Consider the following 26,491-nt stretch of genomic DNA (forward strand, 5'->3'; position numbering starts at 1 on the left):
TTGAAACTCTCTACCGAAACTCCATGGTCATGTTCCTTTAGGTAAACTTTAGGAAAACTAAGTGAGATAGGGCATATGTTTGTAACATGATACTAATGGTTTGTTTTGACCTAAGGAACATGCCCACAGAGTTTCGATAGTTTTGAAACACCCTGTAGGCCTATATTTGTTCCAATTATTGCTGTATACAATATAAGTAGTACTAAGTAGTGTGTGTACTACTGTACCTGGTTAGCAAGGTTCAACAGCAGCACCAGTGGTTGAATGCCACCAGCTGTGCGGATAGTCTCCCTGTTGTGACTAAGCTTGGCACACTGTGCTAGGGCTCCTACAATGTTGGTCAGTACCTACAAACACACACACTTCACACACACACCTACTGAAAGTTTACTATGAACACCATTACATTCTTTCTAACTCAGTGATAGTTTAATTGGCTTAAAACTTATAGATATTTGATTTTTTTCAAATTGAAGCCATTGATACAGTTATTGGGAAAATTAATAAGGAATGGTCGTTTTAAATGTACAGTTCAAAGTTTGATAATTAATTTTTAAGTAAAGGGTGATTGAACAAGAAATAAACAAGTTTGTTGCCTAATACTGTACAGTTATGTTTTGATAGAAGGGATAGTGGAATTTACATTTTCAGAAAGTACTTAATATATAGGCTCAATTTGTTCTCTATACCTATATCAAAAATGTACAAATGTGCACCTCAATTCACATAGTAAACTAAATCATATATTTGAGTTCTAACCAAACTCTCTGAATATGGACTGATTATTACATTCAATTGCAGGGAAATTACTTTCTCTTAACTGCAAGGGTTTTGATGAGAGAGGTATAGAACAAACACGTTCTTTTTCACATAATTACACAACAATGATAGGAATCTGGTCAATGCCGAGGCCATCACATCATTGGGTTGTTGAGCTGCACGGACAATGCTACATGTTGGGATATTCTCCACAACATATTCTCTAACATTACAGTGCCAATAGCTTGTATGGAAACATTGAAGGTTTCAACGGTTTCCACAAAACATGGGTTATGTAATTTCAAGCTCCAAACTTACCTTCCTTGCTAAGTTCTTTGGATTTAGTACAACAGTTGGAAATTGTTCACAATATAAGTTAACTAAACCTGAACATTATAATGAAGGGCCCCAATAGCAGTTCCTTTGTTAAAGCTACATATGTCTGATGAACTCTCTATGCCACTCGTGGATAGACTTTCTATCTGGATGATCTTTACTGTAATGGATGCTAAATCAACGTTGAACAATAATAGCTGATCGAGCGTTTTCAATCTTGAGCACATAACAAGATTGTAAAAAAAAATCAGTTACCCTTTTCTTAAGACACACTGAACTGCCACTTACTTGTTCTTGTACTTTGCCAATTACATTGTTAACGACAATTGTGTCTCAAACTAAACATTTTGAGTCGTTTTTGCTGTCCACTATTACCAACCACACTGATATAAGCAGTGCAGCTATTATTTATTTTATAGGTTTAAAAAGTTGGATACCGGTACTTCTTTTCGAATTGCCCTGTGTAGTGATTGTTCTAATTTTATAAATTTTAGCAAACAATCCATGACTAGAGGGTCGTTGATGATTCAATAATGAAAAAGTCAGTGGTTTTTAGATGGTTCAAAACTAGACCCAGCTGTCCTCGAACATTAAGCTTTTTGATCCTGGCTAAATAAATAATGCAGGTCTTAAAAAGTTACAAAGCTCATTTCATTCATTAACTGAGCACATTTGACAGTTAAGTTCATTTTACTCAATTACACAATACTCGACCTTATTCCTATATTTACGTTATGATAAAATACTCAATATTTTCTCTGTTTCAATGTTTAAACACGATAATGTGTCTGCTGCTATATGTCTATGTTAAGTTCTGTATTTCCTGAATTTATGTTTATGCATGTAAGGTCATATACCACAAACAAACAGCTGATTCAACGGTGATTTATGTAAAATAAATCTCATGCCACATTTGGGTACCTCTTCATCCTCATCACCGAGCAGGTTAACCAAGATGTTGACGGTGTTGAGATCGTCCAGTCGTCGCACATTCTCAATACTGATGGCACACTTCCAGATAGCCCCTGTGGCTGCAGCTAGGAGCGGCTTGTTGAGGTGGACTTCCTCGTCTTTGATGATGGCTACTAGTGGGTCCAGGCCTCCATGCTGCCTCACCATGTCTCTAGTGACACTGTCCTCGGCACACTATCACATTAGTACAGCAACGATAACACATTTTAAACTACTGAAATGAAAATAATGACAATAACTACTGAAAAAGTTTGTTGAACAATCCCATAATGCCACAGTAACTTATTCCACATTGGCAACGTGTGGAGCAAACATTTCTTGCAGTTCATGTAGTGGATGATGAGGAAGATGGTTGGATGTTGCAAGTGGTGTAAGGATCTAGAGCTGAACACTTAATATTATAGCCTCCTCTAATTCACGGCACGGGCATGGCGTTGGTGCGTGGCAACGTTGTACCGGCCGGCTTATTGTCATGGAAATAACAAATGTGTAAACATATAGCCTACATTACGCAGATGCTCCATTATATGAATCAGTGCAACAGCTGTTTCGGTAGGCCGGGTCTGCGGCATTGCCACTTTTGTCTTGCGACGCCCCTTGCATTAGAGGAGGCTATGCTAATATGGAAAGTGTAATTCAAATAATATATTTTTTTACAATCTACCTTCAAAACAAATTTTATCTTGTTATAAAGCACAATAATGGTTATTGTTCATTCTGCTGTCTACCAGTTAAGGCAGCATTCTGGTCTTTTGAGACGTAGTTTTGAAGTACAACTAGAATATTCTATATTATAAGTGAAAAGGCTTGTTACCCACGGGATTTGTCCCATTTGACATCATAAGTATTTATTAGAAAACTAAATTAGCCGCCATACCCTTGAATATCAGAGCTGTTTGATGCCACTGCTTAGTTCAAATTAGCTGTTGTCATAAATTCAAACAAAAAATTAATAGTGTTGCCACCTAATTGTAAACCTTGTAACTTAATAATGCTATTGAACATCATCAAACTAAATTGTTTAATTAACAACAGTTAAGATTCATTAATTCGCATTAAATACTAAAACTCATAAGGTTAACATAGAAAACTTCAGAGCCACTGGGGCGGAGCCAGAAAGTCAGATCAGAATATCAGAATAACAACCAGGCCTACTTAGTTTTCCTATTTAATGCCTAAAGAATCAGTGTGCCAAATTTCAGTCTCCTAAGTAAAAGGGAATGGGTAGGAGAATTGAGTGAGTCGGTGAGGGCTTTGCCTTTTATAGATATAGATTTTTTTGTCCTCGGACGCTAGGCACGAGCCTGGGATTTTTTTCACATTACTTCAGGCTAGACCTAGGGGTTGCGGCATTATCACTTAGATAAAGCCCATTGGTGATTTGGCAGGATTTGAACCCCGGGATCTCTTGGACCGAAGTCCCGCACTCTAACCACTAGACCAGCTCGCTCCCCCTATCACTTTTTGACTTATAGATCAGACTTACCTATAAGTCAAATTTATTAGACTTACCTGTAAGTCTAATTTAAAATAATATTTAAAATAAATAAATTAGCAATAGTTTTATTTTTTATTTTTGAAAATATCAGTAAATCTTATACCTTAAATATTGCAGAAGCACAGTGTTTCTTGAGCTCTATGTTGGGGCTGGACAAGTAGCGCACCATGTCACCAATCATGCCTTCTGCTTGGATAGCCAGCTGGTACTTACTCTGAAATAACCAATGATTATCGAACTGTTTATTTTAGGAAATAGAAATACATCCTCCATTCAATAAGTATCGTGACTGGTTCACTCTAGTCTGAAAAGAGCAGTGGAGAGAGCTCCGACCGGTTGGGCTCGATAGAGGGGTCCGTCATCAGTCATCATTCAGGAGCACTTTTGATTTGGTTGCCTACGGGCATTCATTGGGACAGGAGTTTGATATTTTGCGCTGAGGATATTATTGTCATGGAAATAACAAATGTGTAAACAAATATAAGTTATAAACAAATAATATCACACTTTTTCATTGTGTCGTCATGCCAACATGGAGCGTACCGTCGAGCAACACTGTGAAGTTTTGCTTTAAACTCGGAAAATCTGCGTCGGAGACTCTTGCCTTCATTAAAGAGGCTTATGGGGATGATGCTTTGAAACGCTTAAGAGTTTTTGAGTGAAACCAAATGTTACGGAACGCCAGGAACTCATGAGCACTGCATCAGGTGCCTGACAACCACTAGAATCAAGGCTCATGTGGTCGAATTAAAAGAAGTTTTGGGTTCTGACAGGCGTCTAACCATCGCCCACACCAGTGAGAAAATAGACCTTTCAGTGGGAACAGTAGTAAAGGAGAATGTCACTATCGAACAAAAACTGTCAAGGATGGAAATTTTGCAAAAAATCTTGTACTGCGTCCAGGAAGATCCAAATTTTCTGGACAACGTTATTACCAGAGTGTTCCAGTATGATCCAGAAACAAAATGTTTGAGTTGAGGGCAAGGGTCTCTGACGCGCAAATTGACCTCCTGTCTCAACGAATGCCCGTAGGCGACTAAACCAAAGTGCTTATGAATGGTGATTGGTGAAGGACCCCTCTATAAAATCCAACACGTCGGAGCCATCCCCACTAATATTTTTAGGCTAAAGTGAACACGTCTCGATATTTATTGAATGAACCCTGTAAGTGAGTAAAAATTTTGAAACGTACGTTTTCAGGAAAAGCACTTTAAACATTTTTTGTTCCGTTTTTTGAAACTGTTATTATTTTTTTATTTCATTAACATTTGAAGTTTCATAAAATGTCCATGGTAACGCAATATCTTTGGTGATTTTTTTTATAAATAGAGCATCTTTGATGGAAAAACATGAAATTTTGTCACGACCATCACGGACATAAAACTGAATATTAAAAATAGTTAATACTATTTTTATAACTATGTTTTGCTATAAATTAATTTACTTTCAGGGCCATTATACAATAAACAGCTCACTAAGCTTTTGGTATATTTGGTCTTTTTAGAAAAAAATACAAAAAACTCAAAAAATTTAAAAAGGAAATAAAATCTTTTTAAGTTTGTATAATTCCGAAAAAAACTTACCTGAGACCCGAAAAATCGTTATGTTTTTTATAGAGGTGTGCTTCTTTTGTGTATAAAACATTGAAATATGATGATATTATAATTTTTTAAATTTATATGATAGAAATCATAAACGTGATGGTCAGAGACAAGCGGTACGGTCGTAAATTGTCTGGAATAATCTAAATCTTTGTAAGCAATCCTTCAATTATACTGTTAGTTATAATACAAATATGTGTTTCAATTGAACTAAACTGTTCAATTTACGATTATATTTAAGTTATTGTCACGACCAAACACAGTATAATCCATAAGGCTGGATTGGTCATGAAAAAAACCTGCGATGGTCGTGAAACTTTGGTCTTGACATTACGTGTTATTTGGCTCTGTTCTGGTGGTAGCCCTGCACCTCATGTTCGAGGATACAAAGTGGACTTCTAGGTTAATCTAGCAATTGAAATATCTTATAAAAAAAATTAACACCATGACTACTTCATCAAATGACTACGTACGGTCATGGACACACCAAAATTACAATAAACACAAACTTGCCTTTATTAATCTTGTAACTCCTCCTTTCAACTCGAAACGACCGGCACTACAATCCTGACGTACACCTCGATCTAGTCTCTAAAACTAACTAGTAGACCCCATGAGAGGATATACCAAATTTGACCTTGAACTTGGTCATTGACCTTGGGGTCAAGATAAGCTTGTTATCGTGACCTTGGGGTGAAGATATGCTTGTTATCATGACCTTGGGGTCAAGATATGCTTGTTGCCTAATTAGGTGTGACCTTGGAGGTTAAGAGTGTGATAACAAGGTTTTAGGCGTAGTCGGGAATCGAACCCGGGTCTCCAGCATGTGGAGCGGGTGTGTTAGCCATAGATGGTGGTGTCACGAGCCAATAAGAGTTGACTATTACCTAAAAGCCACGCCTCTTTCAAGATGGTGATGTCACGTGAAGACTCTTTAGCCAATCAGAGGGTGAATATTCCCTCTAAGCTATAGATGGTCACGTGATGACTCTTTAGCCTATAAGGGGTGACTATTACTTAAAAGACACGCCTCTTTCATGATGGTGATGTCACGTGATGACTCTTTAGCCAATCAGAGGGTTACTATTCCCTCTAAGCTATAGATGGTCACGTGATGACTCTTTAGCCTATAAGGGGTGACTATTACCTAAAAGCCACGCCCCTTTCAAGAAGGTGGTGTCATTAGATGTCTCTTTAACCAATCAGAGGGTGACTATTCCCTCTAAACTATAGATGGTCATGTGATGGCTCTTTAGCTATTAAGGGGTGACTATTACCTAAAAGCCACGCCCCTTTTAAGATGGTGGTGTCACGTGATGTCTCTTTAGACAATCAGAGGGTGACTTGATTCTCACCTAACCATGTATTATCATGATAGTGGTCATGTGACCTCTACCAGCCTATCACAGAGAGACTATTCCCTGTAAGCTGTGTCATATGATGTCTCTTTCGCCAAACAGAGGGTGACTATTCCCTCTAAGCCATAGATGGTGGTTATGTGATGTCTATTTAGCCGACCAGAGGGTGACTATTCTCTCTAAGCCATAGATTGTGGTGTGACGTGATGTCTATTTAGCCTATCAGAGGGTGAATATTCACTCTAAGCCATAGATAGTGGTGTCAAACTGCTCCTTCTTATTAAGTATCGTTTACGATTTTGAGCTTTATAAAAGAGGAGAGGGTGTTACAAGGTGACTACCAGTTTCTCTGGACTGGCCATGTAATGCTTAACCTGGACACACCATGTGCAAGTATTCTCAATCCATACTCATATAAAGCTTTTATTTTGTACATGTTATTAGTATAATAATGGATGTCAAACGTGCTATAGCCGAAGAGCTTCATAAGCCTGCTCGGATAAATTACACTAGGCGTAAAGTTACTCTTAAGGGTATTCATGACTTATATCAGGCAGATCTTGTTGAGATGCAACCATATGCAAAATTAAATAAAGGATACCGTTATATAATGACCATGATAAACTGTTTTACTAAATTTGCACTTGCTGTGCCGTTGAAACACAAGACTGGACTGGAAGTGGTGAAAGCATTGGAACCAATCCTAGCAAAGCATAAAATGAAAAATTTTCAAACTGATGATGGTAAAGAGTGGTTTAATAAACATGTTTCCAAGCTGATCAATAAGTACAATATTAATCATTATTCTACCTATTCAGGTCAAAAAGCTAGTATAGTTGAAGGCTTAACAGGACACTAAAATCTCGAATGTGGAAACAATTCACCGCAAAGGGAACACATGACTGGCTATATATATTGCCTGATATTGTTAAGGCTTACAACAACACGTAACACCGCACTACAGGAATGAAACCGAAAGATGTAAAACTAAAACACGTGGGACAAATATTGGATAAAATAAATAAGATTAAATTGGGAGTGTATAAACCTAAGTTCAAAGTAGGAGACAGTGTTAGGATAAGTAAAAACAAAAGGGTTTCACTAAGAGCTATCTACCAAACTGGACAAATGAAGTTTTTAAAATCTATGCTGTTAAACCGACTAAACCTGTCACATATATTTTGCAAGACTATAAGGGGGAAGTACTGAAAGGTGGTTTCTATGAGTATGAGATAAGTTTATCCAAAACAGGTGATGTGTACTTTGTTGAAAAAGTGCTTCGGCGTAAGGGTGACATGCTTTTAGTACGTTGGCTAGGTTTTGATAAGACACACGACACATGGGTCCGGACTCTATAAAATAAATATGTAGGAGGAAAACTCATCACTCTATGACAAGATGCGTGTTGTAAAGCATTCATCACAGCTTCCAATAGAAAACTTCGACTTGTTTGTCATTGGCACAGGCATGAGTACAGAAAAAAGGCTCGGTCCGCTTCTTCCAAGCACAATACGTTGTATTATATTTGGCCCATCAAACTGTGGCAAAACAAACGTCCTTTTTAATCTTATTTTTATGTAAACGGATTGAGGTACAAAAATGTGTACGTACTTCCGAAATCGTTGTACCAACCTAAGTATAAGTTTTTAGCCAAAACAATACCGAAGGAAGTGGGCTATTTTGCATATGATGAAAATTCTAAGATTCCTCCATCAAGCGATGCAAAGTCTGATTCAGTCATGATTTTTGATGACATTGCGTGTGAAAAACACAATTACATTAGAAACTATTTTACGATGGGACGTCATAAAGACATTGGCACATTTTATTTGGGGCAGACGTATACTAGTATTTCTAAACAACTTTTTCGAGACAATTGTAATTTTCTCATTGTTTTTAAACAGGATGATATGAACTTGCGACACATATATCATGATCATGTTAATACGGACATGTCATTTGAAAAGTTCAAGGAGATTTGTCAGTTAGCATGGAAAGACAACCACGGCTTTGTAGTCTTGGACAAAGACATTGATAAGGGCAGGTATCGAGTTGGAATTGACAGTTTTGTCCAGGACTTATAATGGTATGCATCCATTCTTACAATGATTTAAGAGGGTTCAATACTCGATTGCACAATGTCGAGTCAAATTTGTGTACGTTTTACTATAAGGAAAAGAAGAAGTTTTGTGAGAACTACTGTAGTCGAAAGGGAAAACATAGGTATCTGTTCAATAAAAGGAGTTGGAGGCATAAAAACCACAGAGATTAGCTCTTATACCACCAGTGTTTTGCTAATGATATCAGATAGTTAACCGACTTACATAAAGCAATGGCTATGCTTAAGAAATACATGGAGAAAACCGTGGAAGCTGACAACAATATAACGACACATGTGTCTGAATGAAGAAATAATGTTAATCGGGTATGGGTTTTTAAAAGTTTTACTCGTAAACATATAATCCCATGGTTCGATGTGCAAGAAAAAAGGTACTACAACGGACTTGACTTTACCAATGGTGTATCACTGTATGATGTAATAAAGTATGTACGGAGACACAAGAAGCGTGCTATGTTTTTCAGACAGGTAGAGCTACCATAAATTAGCTTACGGGAGTAATAAATGTCATTTTCAGTAATGAAGCGGACGGAGAAACATCTTACTTTACGGATAGCCGAACTAAAGGAGGCTATCCGGCGGAAATTTAACAGTTTTAAAACTGGTATAGTTGATAGTGAAAGGTTTTTTGAAAACAAATACAAACCAATAATATCGGAACTTAGAAAAACAAACATGTCTTCAAAGGATGAGTTTCTGATAGGTCAAAAAAAGGAGGAGGAGGAGGAGGAGGATGAATATAATGACGAATTAAAGGAAGAAATGGACGAGTCTTTTGAAGAAACACCTCAGAGTGTGACACCGATAAGAGATACGGGTAGTGCCTCATCACTTGACACTTTACTTTCAACTCCTACAGGCAGAGAGACAGTTTCCTTTTACATTTTAATGAGCACTTTGAGAACAAACTCACCAAGGAGTATATGGCCTTGTTTTTTAGGGATCGAGGAGGTAAAGCCACACAAATAGATCACTTGTACGGGCCATGGTTTGATGGAGAGGCGCTTATGGTTGGAAACCAAAAACTTGATTTTGATGAAAAGGGTTCGATAATAGTAGGCGGTGATAATACATATACAGGTACAGAGGGTCTTTATGAGTTGCTGTTCAAAAGAGTCCCAGGTGATTATAATACAGATGATCTTGACGTTTACAGGGAAATATTTTAAAAATCCAACGCTCACAAAAAAGGCTATAAGCCTAATGGTCCGATCAATAGAAATTCATCTTTGAAATATAGATCGGTTATTGCAAAGCTGTTTCCTCCTCCTACTACAAAGAAAACAGGTTCAGGGATGCAGTGGAAGAGCATGGGATCTCACGATATCGTGCACTGGGACGATCCCAATGAGCTTGTAGATTGTCTGCGTTTGTTGGCCATGTCCACAGAAACTGGCCATACCTCTCACACAAATGAGATACTTAACATTATCGAGGAGCTTCGTGAAGGTGGCTTTATAAAAGGTTCAGGTAATCAACGATTTCAAGCATTGCTAAGATGAACGTTGACAAGTTTGGACTCCATACCTATACCGGGATGACCATAGACAAATTTGGTTGTCACACGGCTAGGGAAAGGTTAAGAGGGCCAAATGGGGAGGGCTTTAAAGTGACGGATGATGGTAGTTTTAATATAGAAAACAAACGACTAGTGAACGTCTTGGATCCCATAAACCAGTCGGATGCTGCCACTTTAAAAACGGCGGAAAGTCAAATTAACTCGTGTATACGTTTAAACAAGGATACCGATCAGTTTGATACTCTAAACAAGCGTATATGTAGTACTGGCGAGCCTGTGGAACCTGCGGATGTAGTGACTAAAAGCTATTTTGAAAAACATCAACCTATTAGGGATGACCGTTCTTTTAGTTATTCATTTCATCAATTTAGAGTGCAGGATATAGCGGCTCCAATAAATGACGGTGATGCTGTAAACTTGGATTTTATAAAGTCAAAAACTTTATCAAAGAATAAAAATGATTGGGACTGTAATAATAAACGACTAATTAATGTTGGCAGGCCATTAAACGATTGAGATGCAGTAAATAAGTAATATTTAACTAAACAAATTCCGGTCAAGTCTAAAAACACTTGGTCGTTTGGTAACAAGACATTGAGTCAAGTTGGTCCACCCTTAGAACCGGCTGACGCTATTAACCTTGTTTATCTTAAAGCAACTGCATTTTACAAGTCAGCGGAAAATAGAACTGCAGACGCTGACTTTTTTTGAATATCAAATCTAGCAAAACCTAGAGAGTTGGACGATGTGGTAAATAAAAGATATTTGAAACACGTATTGGCAGAACTGTCGTATGCTGTGTATAAGGCGATGCACTCCAGGAATAGGATTTTACTAGTGGATCGGGACGAATGGGAGACAACAGTATTAGACTCTTCTTGGGAAACACTATTTAACTTTGAATCATCCATTGGATCCGATCAGTTATAAAATGATTAAGCGCAAGTCAACATCAAACAGTCAAAAGTTAGCTCTCGTTACGGGAGGAGGTATTGGTGATGCTGTTAACAAGGCAATAGATTTATTACCTATAGAATTGCACGTCCCTGGTTACAACTTTTGTGGACCTGGAACTAAGCTTAAGAAAAGGTTAGCTAGGGGTGATAAAGGGGTGAATCCGTTGGACGAAGCGTGTACACGATATTGCCTACGCAAACTATAAAGACTCTGCATTGAGACAAAAAGCTGATAACGAGCTTGCAGAAAGAGCTTGGCAAAGGTTTCAAGCTCCAGACGCGTCTTTAGGAGAAAAAGCCACTGCGTGGACTATCACAACAGCCATGAAGGCAAAGACAAAATTTGGTGGAGGTGAAAAGAAACGCTGTACAAAGCATAAACGCCCGATCAAGGGTAAAGGTCTGTATTTGAGACCATATCCAAAAAGAGGTGCTGGTAAAAGAAAAAGTATGGTAACTAAAAAAAACTTCAATCCCGATAAGACCTCTCACAAACTATGACTTGGAATATTATGCGACTCAACTTGGGATACCTCACTTTAGTGGAGTTTACATGTGTGACACATTGCCCAGTAAACCTAAAAAATATGAATCAGCTATTGTTAATTTGTACTCAAATGTGGGGAACGGAACAGATTGGGTTTGTTATATGAAACAGGGTGTAATAATATATTATTTTGATAGTTTTGGAAACCTTTGCCCGCCTATGGAGATTCTTAGATATTTCGGGACTCCTCTGGACATTAGGTATAACTATGACAGACGGCAAAGTTTTAATTCAGTCATTAGCGGACACTTGTTTCTAGAGTTTCTTACAAATGTAGTCTAAGTGAATCCGGTTCTATTATTAGTTGTGAAGTCTTTCCACCGCTTGATGTTAGCGTTGGAGAGTGGGAAATAGGCTTGGTAGGACTGTCCACTTACAATTCAATCCCAAACATTGAGAAGGGTGTTAATGACAAGTTTTTCTACGGTAATGATAAGGAGATAACAATCCCCGAAGGATCTTATGAAATTGAAAATTTAGAGGAGGAAATAAAAAAACATGTAGCTTTTAGGTTAAAGGCTAATAATAACACCCTAAAGGCCGAGATGAAATGTAACGAGGATGTGCACTTTGAAAAGGAAGGAACTATAGCTTCTTTGTTGGGATTTGAGAAAAAAGTGTATGAAAAAGACAAACAACACATGTCAACAAATACAATACAGATAATAAAAGTAAATTCAATCAAGGTAGAGTGCAATATTGCACGAGGATCATTTAACAATGGCAGGGAAGGACACACAGTTCACGAGTTTTATCCGACTGTTGAACCAGGTTATAAAATCCTAGTGATACCTAACCCATTCATTTATTTGCCTGTAAACGTTCAAAGTGTAAGTAACATATCTATTCAGCTACGTGATCAGGACGGTGATCTGGTAAATTTTAGAAACGAAGTAGTATCATTAGCGCTACACTTGAGAAGGTGTCAGAATGGGATTGGTATTTAGGGAGACATCAAACGTAACAACCGTCATTACACAAAAGGATCCAGAACGATTAACATCGTCAAGTGTAAAATTCCTAGAGTCTCTTGGATTTCGAGTAAAAAATGTTTTCAATAGAAAGCGCCGCAGAGTATGAGGACACTGTAACGGGCTATGAGTACCATACATATAAACCTTACGCATCATGTGCCTATACGAATAACGATGAAATTAGAATCGCTGTAAGTCAGCAAGGTATAATAACGGCTCCGTTTGAAAGTACAATACACATAACAGGGAAGGTTACAGGAAAAAAGGTAGGCGGTACCGATACACACATTTCATTCGTGAATAATGCTATGGCATACCTTTTTGACTACATTCGGTTTGAAATCGGTGGTATGGAAGTGGACCACATAAATAATGCCGGTATTACCAGTACCATTAAAGGACTCATGTCTGTACGTGATTAAGAGAGGGATGGCTTAAAAAAATGCTCTGTTGGTTAGGGGCAGGAAAAACTTTAGATCAAGTAAAAGAATTTATATTTTTCGTTCCACTAAAAATGTTACTTGGATTCTAAGAAGAATATAAAAAGGTTTTGGTGAACGTTAAACAAGAGATTATCTTGCTAAGGCCAGCTTCTGACGCAGATGCTATCACATCCAGTGACGCAACCTCTTGTACCATAGATATAACTAGTTTATACTGGCGACTTCCTCATGTAACTGTCAGTGATACGTTTCGTCAAAAACTTTTACAAATGATTGAATAAGACACAGCAATTCAAATACCTTTTCGCTCATGGGAATTACATGAATACCCATCCATTCCAAAAGCCCCTCGTCAATCTTGGATAGTAAAAACTACATCACAATTGGAAAAACCGCGATATGTGGTTTTAGCTTTTCAAAAAGATAGAAAAGATAAATTAGCTAAAGACAAGTCTTGTTTTGTCGTGTGTGACCTTACTAATGCCTAACTTTATCTGAACTCTCAATATTTTCCTTATGATAACATACACGGTGATATGACTCTATTGTACGAAATGTGTCTAAGATTCCAAAAATCGTACTACGGTAGAGACTCGTATCCAGGAGTGGATTTGGACACATTTAAAACTGAAACACCATTGTATGTCATCGATTGTTCTAAACAAAACGACACAATCATGTCTGGACCTGTAGATGTGAGGTTCGAATTTGAGGGAAAAAATAACTTTCTTGAAAAAACTACTGCTTATTGTCTTATTTTACATGACTCCCACCTAGTGTACACCATGCTAACAGGATCAGTAAAAAGAGTTATGTAATACCATAATGATTGTCAGTCTCAATCGTGGAACCGAGATTGGATGTTGTGTCTTGGTCAAACAGCATAGATAAAATAGGAGCGTTTAGATTAATCACTCTTAATGATGGAAATTTTAATAAAATTGGAGGTTTTATAACAATTTATAAAGAGAACAATGAATCTTTTGTAAGATTTTTGGATTCATCCCGCTGATTTGAGGAGATTGAAACAGGTGATGACGTAATGAAGGTGGAGATTATTATAAATAGAAAGGATAGGGAGGGGGTAGATTACACGTATGACATGGAGAGCCAGTGAAACCCTCTCAGTTGCAGACACGGAGTCTTCCGATGCGGATGTGTTGGTTCTATCTCAAGAGCAGGAGGAAGATCAGGTTATTATGGACACCGACCTTATTCGTATTCCCAGACGTAGGGAACGTATTGACGTGTTAAACTGTATTTTCCTTAAAATAGTTCACTTTTTCAACAACGAATTGACAAAATGTGCGATAATTGGGATTTTTTTTAAATAGAGCCAATAGTCTGGGTGTGTTATTTAAAGGACGTAAAGGATCGGTGTACTGGTCAAGGGACATGTTTGCACAGTTTTCCACGTATTTCGTGGCTATCACATCGGCATTGGAGAAAAAGACTAAATTCTTCTTGCGGTTAGAAGGAGGAGAAGATATCAAAGTAAAAAACGTATTTGGTAGATCTTTCGCATTTCTCTATGACGGAGAGCATTCGTTAATGCTTGACTTGAATGAATGGTGTCAGTTTATGGCTTACCTTCCACTCGTGAACAAGTATATTGCGGAGCTGTTTTATAATGAAGATTTAGTTAGAGATTATATTTTCAAAGTCAATAGTGGCGCAGAAGACGTGTTAAAACCTGACGAAGTTTTTTGTGCAGATTTTAATCAACTGTTGGAGGAATTACACATTGCAAATGGCAGCCATCTTGGAATTTCACGGGTTCAAGGACAACAATAACCGGGTTATTGTCAAAGAGCTGGCCATAGTCGGAAATAACTTTCAAAGTCAAATAATATTCAAAGCTCCTTACAGTTTTTACTTTTTAAATGCAAAAATGCGCCGCACAGCTCGGTGGTTAACAAGACACTTTCACAGTATTAAATGGGACGACGATGGAGTCCCATACAATGAACAAATCATTCGTGATTTGTGCAAGCCCTTTCGTGTGATATGTATAAAAGGGCTTGAAAAGGTCAAATTCCTTCAGGAGTTTCACCATAATGTCAAGGAAATCACTTGGGATCAAGGTGCACCTTGTACAGTGCACTGTTTGCTCCCTCAACATCAGGTTGATGCAAGCGCTAAGTGTGCTCTGTAAAGTACTCGATCCTTTTGGCAAAACCTATAAAGCCAGGAGAAGTGACTGAAATTTAATCATTTGCAATGGAGACAGCGTGACAGTTACTTTCCCGAGAGAACAAAGCTCCTGATGGAGTTATGTCTGACAGTTTTATTATGAAATTTGACTTTTTTATGGACTGGAAAATGCTATCGGATAACTATGATGTTTCACTAGACATGCTGAGAGTCTATTTTCACAGAGTTGTCTGCGGCGGAAACTTTTTTCTGAAAACTTTCTCAGAGAAATGGCACCGAGCTTTGACAGTGCAGCTTGGGAAGTGCTCAGTAGATACCAGTTTCTTTCAGAACAGTTTATTCACGATTTTTAAATAATGTAGATTGGGACAATATTGCATTGTATCAGAATGTAAGCGGAAAGTTCCTAACCGATCACAAATACTTGGAAGAAGAGAAAATTATCCTATGAGTCATTAGTAAAGGGGTGGGGGTGGTCGGCATTCAGTTGAGGGCATCCCCGTGTTGGCTTGAACGGACTTGTGAGGTTTGTAAATAATTGTACATAGTATACCACTGATGGTGATTAGTAAAGGGGCGGGGGTGTTCGGCATTCAGTTGAGGACAACCCCGTGTTGGCTTGAACGGACTTTCAGTGCTCGTTAAATAGGTGTAAGTAGTATACCTCCATGGGTGATTAGTAAAGGGGTTGGTGTGCCTGTGGTTGGCTACCACCATAGGTGGGCGTTGTTGGGGCCCCTTACCCCAGAGGTTAGGACTACAGGTGATGCTCTGGGTAAACAAAAAGAACGCGCCGAGGCCCCCACCCCTTGGGTGGTGTGGAAACGCGGGTCATTCATTTAAGCTTAAGATTTTTATGTTTGTTGTTTCAGTGTTTGTCTTGGTCGTGCTTTGTCAGTCAGTCTGAAATTTTAACATTTGACTTGGTACTGTTAGAGTTCCCACCCAATCACTTTTAACACATGATTAAACAGAAAAGGCACATAAACATTAAACAACTACTACCACAAAGGCTTGTATAGACTCGTTGTATGTAGATTTAGATCAATAAACACTGTGATGGTTCAAGAAGACACCAAATAAGATAATAATGAAGTTAGTATTACTTTACCATTAAGACTACATACAAGACAAATATTATTATTAGTGTCTAAAGCTAGGTTAGGACACATTAATTATTGTTGAAACACATGACCCTGCCATCTTAAAAAAGGGACATGACGCTTGAAACACTCTGACTGTTTGTCAAAAGAACTCACTTGACACCACCATTTTAAACGGTGCGTAGCTTAGAGGAGGAATGTACCCTCTGATTGACTAAAAAGACATCATGTCCCGGTTCAATTGTTGGTTACTTCTATGAACCTTTTAACCTAGAAAGATTCATCAGTATGTAACTTGGTAGCAAATAATAAAACCAAACCTTTTCATGGATGCCACCATCTTGAAAAATTGCATGCTACATATGCTTTAGAGTAACACCCCAAAGACAGTCATATTAAATACATCATCAGTAAAAGAGGGGCATGGCTAAGAGAGAAAAGCCACCCTATGATTAGTTGGCGAAAGTTGTATGACACCACCATCGCAAAATGTGCATGCCTTAGATGGCATTTGGCATATGGCTCACTAGCTAAAGAAAAATCATGTGACATAACTTACAGGGAATGGTCACTCTGTGATAGGCTGGAGGAGGTCACGTGACACCACCATCATGAAAGGGTATGGTCAAAAGGGACCCTCTGATTGGCTAAAGAGTCATCACGTGACATCACCATCTTGAAAGAGGCGTGGCTCTTTGGTAATAGTCACCCCTTATTGGCTAAAGAGCCATCACGTGACCATCTATAGCTTAGAGGAAATAGGCACCCTCTGATTGGCTAAAGAGACATCACGTGACACCACCATCTTGAAAAGGGTGTGGCTTATAGGTAATAGTCACCCCCATATTGGCTAAAGAGTCATTACGTGACCATCTATAGCTTAGAGGGAATAGTCACCTTCTGATTGGCTAAAGAGTCATCACGTGACATCACCATCTTGAAAGAGGCGTGGCTTATAGGTAATCGTAACCTCTTATTGGCTAAAGAGTCATCACGTGACACCACCATCTATGGCTTAAAGAAAATAGTCACCCTCTGATTGGCTAAAGAGACATCACATGATACTATAATGGTGCACCTATACACTAGCTGCAAAATACATAAAGCACCAACTCATCGCAACACTGCACTCTGGTAGACAAAAATTGTACCTACAGTGCTGCAATCTGGTGACAAAAAATCCAACTACGCTACGACTATTCTATTATACCACCTCAGACTCTTGCTCTACAAACTGACGTCATAGCTCAATGGCTAACACACCCGCCTCACATGCTGGAGACCCGGGTTCGATTCCTGACTACTCCTAAAAACTACTTTTTATGACACTCTTAACCTCCAAGGTCACACCTAATTAGGCAACAACAAGCTTACCTTGACCCCAAGGTCACACCCAATTAGATAACAAGCGTATCTTGACCCCAAGGTCAATGACCAAGTTCAAGGTCAAATTTGGGATGTCCTCTCATGGGGTCTACTCCAACTGACTCCATCGATGCCAGGCTTGCCACTGTCGTGCTCCAAAGTTGCAAATTTTTCCCTAATGGTCGTGATGTCAAACCGAGGGACAGATCTATTTAGTCATGGTAGACAGTTTACAATGAAAAGAAAATTATCATATGCTCCCTTTTCGTAAGTTTAATAACGATTGATGTAATAAAAATATGACATTTTTCATTTCGGCATGAATAATTATTCTAAAAACAGCATAAAAGTTGCAAAATGTACCCTAGGGACACGTGACGGTCGTGAGTTTCGAGACTTATACTCCGTTGAAACAGCCGTGGCACCTGAGGGATTAGGAGGCCCCAAGGGTTTCCATGGGGTGTCCTAATCCGTCAGGTGCCACGGCTGTTTGAACGGCGTATAAAAAATATGAAAAAAATACCTAGAACCTATTTAAAGCCAAATAATTGTGTGTAACATGTTGCTCCCGTGCCAAAAATATTAAAACACATAATGATGAACTACATATTCAGTATCTACGAAGTAAATGGCCATGGACATAAAAACGTATGTTTCAAAATTTTCACTCATGTACAGTATTTTGCCAGAATAGAAAAGCGTTAAAGCTCCTATTAAAATTTTAACTGTAAAAATTTGTAATGCTATACCCATATGGTGGAGGTGTATAAGACTATTAAAAATACACGATTTTGGCTCATTAAAAAATTTAACAGAGGCAATACTCAGGGGAATGATGTCCATTGTCCATTATAACAAATAAATATAAATACCCGAAATACAAAGACACTTTCTTTAAATAAAGGCCTACGCTTACTGGCTCTTACAATCTACCAAAATTTAGTCATTAGGTTAGAATTAAAAATGTTCTAGATGATTTAATATTAAACAAATTTGAAAACACTAACTACTGATTTCATAACAAGAATTTAATGATGATGAAAAATCTATCAGCCATGATTATAAAACGTCATTTTAGGCCGGGGCCACACTCGTCTTTGGCTGGGGCCACACTCGTCTTATCTCGCTGAATTTTTCCACGGATGTTACCCGTGGGTTTGAGGTATCTGGGTAGCCGAGTGGTTATAGTGCTCACATTCAAATCTGAAGGTCGCTGGTTCAAATCCAAGCGAGATAGTTTCCAGACCCAGATGCCACTTGTCATTGGGCTATGAATTAATGATGCTATATAATAAAAACGTCGACGTTTTCCCTTTCAACATGTAAAAAATGCCACTGGCGTAAATACACACAAAATAAAATAAAAAAAAATAAAATTAAGGTTTATGGGGCAGGCCACCCTAGAGTAAAAACGTCCGTAAACGCGTTTACCAGTCTCGCTACTACAGATTTGCATGTCTATTCTCTACTAACATTCCACGGGCGTTGCTTGTAAAACTAGTCGCAGGGCATTGTGGCTTATGGGAGTGAACACACTCATCTTTTTTCGCTGAATTTTTTTCACGGACGTTTCTAGTTTTAACCTGACTGATTTACTGTGCAGTGAGCGTGGAGGGGAGGGGAGTGGGGATCACGGACACGGACGATGTTATTGCTAGTGTGGCATGCTCTATTAGTCTTGCTGGTTAGTCCGAAAACCCTATCTCATAAGACGAGTGTGGCCACGGTAACACTCTTTCACGTGCGTCCCACGTGAAAACGCAAACACCAATCTCGCTGGTTAAAAATTATAATAAGTGTGGCCCGGCCTAGTCAGACAACTGAAGAAGTGTCCAACATTTCTGCTTCTTCAGAAAAGTAATTTTATAGTCCTATTATTCAATTGGAGCTTAACCATTATTACCATACTGACCTGAGTGGCACACTGCTGTATGGTACCAACAGTAAAGACTACTATCTCTTCATGCACTGATTGCAGTAGTCTTGCTAACAGTTTGATACACCCTGTACGTCTCATTGCCTCTTTGTTCTTGTTAGACTGAGACAGGCTCCAGATAGCTTTGGCAGCGCCGTGAACCACTTCAATCCTCTTCCTGTCATCAGGCTCCAACTGGCTTGACTGGGTCAGTAACAGAGACGGTTTCACGTCCAAGAGGTCCACCTGAACCAAATATGCACTACAGTATCTATAACAATAACTCGTATTGGGTGTGTCCATGATGTGTACCTTTACCTTTACAAAATTTAGAGATAGATTAGGGAATTAGTAAAGAGACCTTCTTTTTATATTATAGACAACTTTTCACAATACCTTTTAAGTTTTCCCTGAAAGAATCTTCGGGCATGATAACATCACCACCAAATTTGTAAAATATATGATTTAAAAAGTTTATTGTTAAACTGTTCCTACATTTAGTTGGCTCGTCCTTATACTATAGGCACACTATTACAGCTACTGGCTATAGGCACTGGACATAGCTCCAGATCTATTAGTAGTGCAGTAGAAATAGGGTTTGAGGTGGAACTAATTGCAACAGAAATTATTCCAGTTAGAAATGGTAGGTAATACACTTTTAAAAAACATACTAAAAATATACATTTGTACTGTTACGCAAAATACGGTTTTTTGGTCGCCATTTAAAAAAAGTGTAAAATTTTAAATTATTGTTAAAAAATCTGGTTTGGTATAAAATTATAGAACATTTCATGCTGGAAAAGAACATAATGGTTGAATTTAAAATATACTGTTAACGGTGATGCACTAAGGGCGAAAAAAGGTGCGTTTAAAAACGTGGCATTTGAAAAGTTTTTTATTTATAAGTTATTTTATACTTTTAAAATTTGTTTTTTTCATTTTTGACCCTTAAAACGTAAAATTTCCCAATTTATCTCTAGACCTTTTTAAAGAGCTTAAAAAACAAATAGTTAAGTATATCAAAGGGGTTTTGTACGATTATTGGTAACGGGGAAAATACAAAAAATTGGAAATTTAAAATCCCCATGTTATTCTTATGGAGAATGTGGTAAAAAGTTGTAGTTTCCTTGTTTATGGATATATTTTGATAAAACTTTGAAGATTTATTTATTTTATACTAAACAATTAACATTTTACTAAAAACGCACTTAATTGGTTTCCTTGTAGCAGCAAACCTTGGTACTCGTTTCGTTAAACCTAATGTTATTTATTTAATAGACTAGCAACAGAGCCCGTGGTTAAATTAATGCAACGGTCTCTAGTAAAATAATGGTTATGAAATCCATACACCACTTTACTCACTAATATTTGGTACATATTAAGCTCATAACATTAGAATCACACACTTAACATAAGAAACACACTTTAAACACAAATGCAAATTGTTAACAACAATATTTAATCAAAGAAAATTTCATTAAATAACAATATAACAATAAGCTGTTAAATTATCAACTCATTTTTCGTATGGTTAGATTATGCATACTGGTAAATCAATTATTGCCATCTATAAAAATAATTGGTTTTTCTTTTCCGAGTCGGGTTAGCTCTTCTACAAGACCGATTTTCATAATTTTGGCCATATGCCGGGTTTACACTATGTAGCTAAACCTGCTACATTGCAGATTTGTGTAACATCTAGCAATGTTATATAACATTTGCTAGAAGTAGAAAAAGTAACTTTACAAGAGTGCTATATAACACTGCTATATGTAGCAGATCCTGCTATATATAGCTAAAATTGTGCTATCCATCGGGAGTCGGTAAATATCAAAAGAAATACGTGCTACATCTAACATTGCCATATGTAGCAATAATATACATATATTTTTCGTCTAGCATCTGCTATATGTAGCGCTGAACGGTTTTGCTCAGCGATCTTTGTTTACAATGGATGGACCGAAAACGGAAAGTGGCAGTGCCTAGGATCGGGATGATATTATCGGGGCTATTGATATTATAAACTTAATTGAACTGTTCCGTGGACAACCGGCGTTGTGATCATACGTAAAACATTTTTGAAGTTACCGTCGCCTTATTTAGCGTTTTAATTACGGATTGTCAGGGTATTCATAATCATTAAGGTCCCGTAATAAATCTGCTACACTGTACTTATTTCTCGAAGCAAGAAGCGGTCAAACCTAAAACTTGCTAAAATCTTCGCTCCTGTCTGTCTCTCTCTCTGACTTCCAAGATCAACACGATAGCTGCCACGAACAATGTCTCTTCAGCGCACATTTCGATACGGAATGCGAATGAGGTTGTGCTACATATAACATATAGCACGAGCACCAGAATCACTAAAATTGTTTGTAAATTTTTCATACAGCAAAAGTTATAAAGCAATGTTATATAGCAGGTTTTGCTACATAGTGTAAATTCGGCTTTAAACTAAAGCTATAGACACACCATAGATTTGCTATTAAGCATCAGCACTCATTTTGACGTATATTTTGAGCTATGCACAAACTGTCTCCCTGTACATTACCTACGGGAGTTAAATTTGTTTTTTTCAAGTACGTTTGGCTCTTCTACCAGACCGATTTTCATAATTTTGTTCTCAAAGCTATGCAAGCACATATTTGTCATAATTAATCTATCAAATGTATAACCCTACGAAAACAATTAAATTGGATTTTTTTCAATTTTTACTTCAATTAAAAATGTATTCCAGCAGTTACATTATCCTATATGTTTTTATCTAATAATCTTCAGTGAAATACCAGATTCCATTGGAATTATTGATTATTGAGATTGGACGTACCTAAAGCACACTGCTAAATTATAAACGACCCAAATTGTTTAAAAATGGAGTTATCTATCATCGATTTATAGTTAAAAGATCTTACTTGCAACCTCAACAGTACCTAAGCTAATTGTCGACGTTGACGGGTTTCACCTAGCAAATCTTAAAAAATCAAACTTTAATAATTATTTGAAAATCTACACGAATTCCTTTCCAATGACCCATTAGGTTATAAAATCGGTCCAGTAGAACTCTAGATTTAGTTGTACAAAGATTTTTAAAACTGAATTACTAGATTTAATTGAAAATCAGTTAAGACAAATGGAAATTCGTTTAGTCTGCAGGTTTGCTGCGGCGGGGGTGTTTTGTACTACGATCGTATTTCTAAATAGTGCTTATAACCACTATTATAACATTTTTCAGCATTAAATTTCCTATAATTTGATACCCAAAAAGTTATTTTTACGAATATTAAAATTTTGACACTTTTTTCAAGATGGCGGCCAAAAAACGTATTTTGCGCCACAGTACGGATGTATATTTTTAGTATGTTGATTAGAAGCATACTACCTACCATTCACAGCAAGAATCATTTGTGTTGCAATTAGTTCCACCTTAAGCTATATTTTCGATTATTTCTACTGCACTATAGGCAAATTCAACCATAATGGAAAATATGTTTGCCGAAGATTAGCTGGCAAGTTATTAAAATAATTATCAAGAAGGGAGAGTGGCATCAAGTTAGAGTGTTATGACTCATTACAATTACAATTTCATTCTTAAAATGGGTTGAATCTAGAATCATATGAGGTTTTACTGTTACTTAATGGTGATTTATAATGATAAAAAAAACTGTTTCTATAATTTACAGATAAAATTCAAGCATTTGAAATACTTACAAGTTTAGGTAATCCTGAACACTTCCGTACAATTTTTCTCGCTTTTCTGATCTTAGCAACATTTGATATTGTGAAAGCAGCTAACCCTTGCAAGTCCCTGAGAAAAAAATTATTTCGTTCAAGGATAAAAATTTACATATAAATTTATAATCTAAACCTGGTTTAGAGTAGAGGTACTGAAATATACTGGTAATTGATAGTTAATTAGTCAAAAGTCAATATTATAAAATTGGCTTATTAGAAAGCTGGACCCTATTTAGCTCAATACAATCAAGTTTTCTGTTTACCTCACTACAGTAATATTTTCTATGTACTTTACTAGTAATGTTATCTGATACACTATAGTAATGTTATCTGCTTTACTTGCTATAGTAATACTAACTGTTTACCTCACATAAATACTGTTATTACTGTTATCTGTATCTTGTGTATTGCCTTCCGGATTACTTCATGAATTGTATACAAGAGGTTAAGTTACCTTGAGTTTGTCCAAGTAATCCTTAAGTCGTCATTAGTGCGACCGGTTTCAATGTCTATGGCATCATTGTCAAGCTGAACGTAAAAATCGCTCCTAGGAGGTCGTCATGAGTCTTGAAAAACACGTAACACATAACACGTACACAAACAAAAAACGATAAAATGCATGACCACACAACTAATTTACAACACGGCGGTGGGTACAGGTCTAGACTCTAGACCTACACTCTGTACACGTACACCACTTAACAATTAAATTGCCCTGAAGAGCTGATTAGTAAGTTCGAACCATTACAATTTTACTTCTTCTCTCTCAATCCTTGGACCTCATTGGTCCGTTACCCGTTTTGTTATGAGTGAAATTATGCTGTTATGAAACTATGAAAGTAAACAATGCTGTTATGCGGAACTTTTCAATTCTATTAACTGAACTGAAACGGCTACTTAAAAAAAAAAAAAAACTGTTGTAGGTAAATAATGTTTACCTATAATGTTATAGTATAGTAATATTTATCGATTTACCACACTACAAAAATGTTAACTGTCTTCTATATATGTATTCACCTGGCAGGGTCGCTGAGCAGGTTGACCAGTAAAGGTACAGCTCCAAGGTCTGTGATGTGTTTGCGTATGTCTAGATTGCTGGAGATCTCACTCAGCACTGAGAGCGCTCCCATCTACATACACGTTCATAGACATCCTTTAGAATACATGCCAATGTAATGGGTACCTATTTAAAGTTAAACAATATTCAAACGAAAACATATTTTGATCAAATTTAGAAAATCTTACTACTAATCTTTTACTAAATAAGAACAAAACTACTTTGGTAAAAGTTTCTTGTAAAAATTCAAAGAACAATGAAATTTTCAATAATTTTGAAAATAACACCGAGTTTAAAGTCCTATGGTTGATAAAACTTTAAAACTGGTTTAAACATTTTGATAATGTTTTTAAGAAAATAAGCTCTGAGATTTTGATAAGTAAAAGACTTCAACTTTTTTTCAAAGAACAAATCCTTTTTGTAAATTTTAAAAGCTCCGTGTTTATATAGGCCTATCTAAAAAACAACTCTTTATGTGAAAAATAACGAATAAAAATTAGAGCAACAACAGGATATCCACAATTACTATACAATTATAAACAAACCTTGACAATTAAAAATCATAATAAAGAAAAATATAAGCTAAGTCCCAGATGGCATAAGGAAGGAGCAGAGCACAAATAAATTTAAAAAAAGAAACTGAAAACATTTTTGATAGCAAATTCTTTTTAGCAAATTTCCCTATAGGGAAGTAGCTATTACCGTAGGTGTTCATGTTAATTTAGGTGTTCACGTATTAGGGCTGCTGATATATCAAATATTTAAGTAAATAAGTACAACTGAGCACCCTGAATATTATATTTTATAAAAAGAAGTGACATGTTTCGGACATTAGTCCATTTTCAAACTTCAAAATACATTAAACACTTAACTGTTGTTTATATTGTTTGTTTGTAAATAAATATAATTTTAATATACAGATGATTTATAGAACTAGACAGGATTTGGAAAAACATTTTTGTTAGGTACTGATTATTTAATTTTAAAATTTGGTCAAAGTTTGGGTTTCTTGAAGGAATTTGCCTATTTAAAATATGATTTGGATTTTTTAGATTTTCTTCGTATATGAAATATTCTTCAGTTGAATCCATTCGATTTCCTTTGTTTAAAACTTTTAGAATTTTCATGTTGTTTTTTAAATTTGTGTAATTGTGGTTGGCCGATAAAAGGTGTTAATTTGGAAGAAAACAAAATTAACAATGATTTAAATCCATACCCCTCAAAAAAAAAATATTGGTACAGATATGTGGATGATGTCATTTGCCTTTTTGAAGGAAATGAAGAGGAAAGTAAAGATTTTTTAAAATATTTGAACACATTGTCCAAGAAAATAAAATTTACCCAAGAAATTAACGATAATGAAATAAACTATCTCGACCTAACTATTTCAAAAAACATAAACAAACACGATTTCAAAATTTACAGAAAACCAACTCAATCAGACCTAATGATACCATCAAATTCTAACCATCCTTGGAAATACAAACTATCTGCTCTCAGATCCATGCTAAATCGTCTTTTGAACATTCCAATGACAAAGAAAAATTACGAGATAGTATTAAACAAAATTAAATACTTAGCATCAAGGAATGGATATAAGCAAAACATTATCTACAATATGATTAGAAACATCAAAAGAAAGAAAAATCTAAATCAAGAACACAACAAAGAAAGAAAGAAGAAAGAGAAATTCATTAGTATCCCATTCAATACAACTCTTAACAGGACTACAAGCAAAACTTTTCAAAATTCTGAATACAAAATTGGCTTTAAAACAAAAAAATAACGCTTTCAATATGATAACAAATAACATTAATACAAATAAAGAACATCAAGACATCTATGACAAATCTGGCATTTACAAAATTAACTGCACTGATTGTGAACACTTCTACATTGGTCAGACAGGACGCTCTTTTAAATCTAGATTCAAAGAGCACATTAAAGCTCTTAAGAGTAACAACAGAACATCCATGAAATCCAACTTTGCTGAACACCTTTTATCGACCAACCACAATTACACAAATTTAAAAAAACAACATGAAAATTCTAAAAGTTTTAAACAAAGGAAATTGAATGGATTCAA

General features: G+C 36.6%; 1 protein-coding gene across 1 annotated transcript in view; it reads right to left on the minus strand.

Annotated features, from left to right (window-relative positions):
- Positions 1-26,491, minus strand: part of LOC128999908 (armadillo repeat-containing protein gudu) — an 82,084-nt gene that overhangs the window by 43,902 nt on the left and 11,691 nt on the right. The window contains exons 3-8 of the mRNA XM_054426684.1: positions 24,366-24,478; positions 23,325-23,421; positions 19,617-19,865; positions 3,669-3,779; positions 2,017-2,241; positions 228-347 (exon numbers count right to left, since the gene is read on the minus strand). Coding sequence (XP_054282659.1) covers positions 228-347; positions 2,017-2,241; positions 3,669-3,779; positions 19,617-19,865; positions 23,325-23,421; positions 24,366-24,478 — 915 coding nt within the window. The remainder of the gene's footprint in view (positions 1-227; positions 348-2,016; positions 2,242-3,668; positions 3,780-19,616; positions 19,866-23,324; positions 23,422-24,365; positions 24,479-26,491) is intronic.

This window comes from Macrosteles quadrilineatus, unplaced genomic scaffold (genome assembly GCF_028750875.1).
Source record: "Macrosteles quadrilineatus isolate MER2022 unplaced genomic scaffold, UCM_ALF_1.0 Scaffold_1__1_contigs__length_201487025, whole genome shotgun sequence".
NCBI lineage: Eukaryota > Metazoa > Arthropoda > Insecta > Hemiptera > Cicadellidae > Macrosteles > Macrosteles quadrilineatus.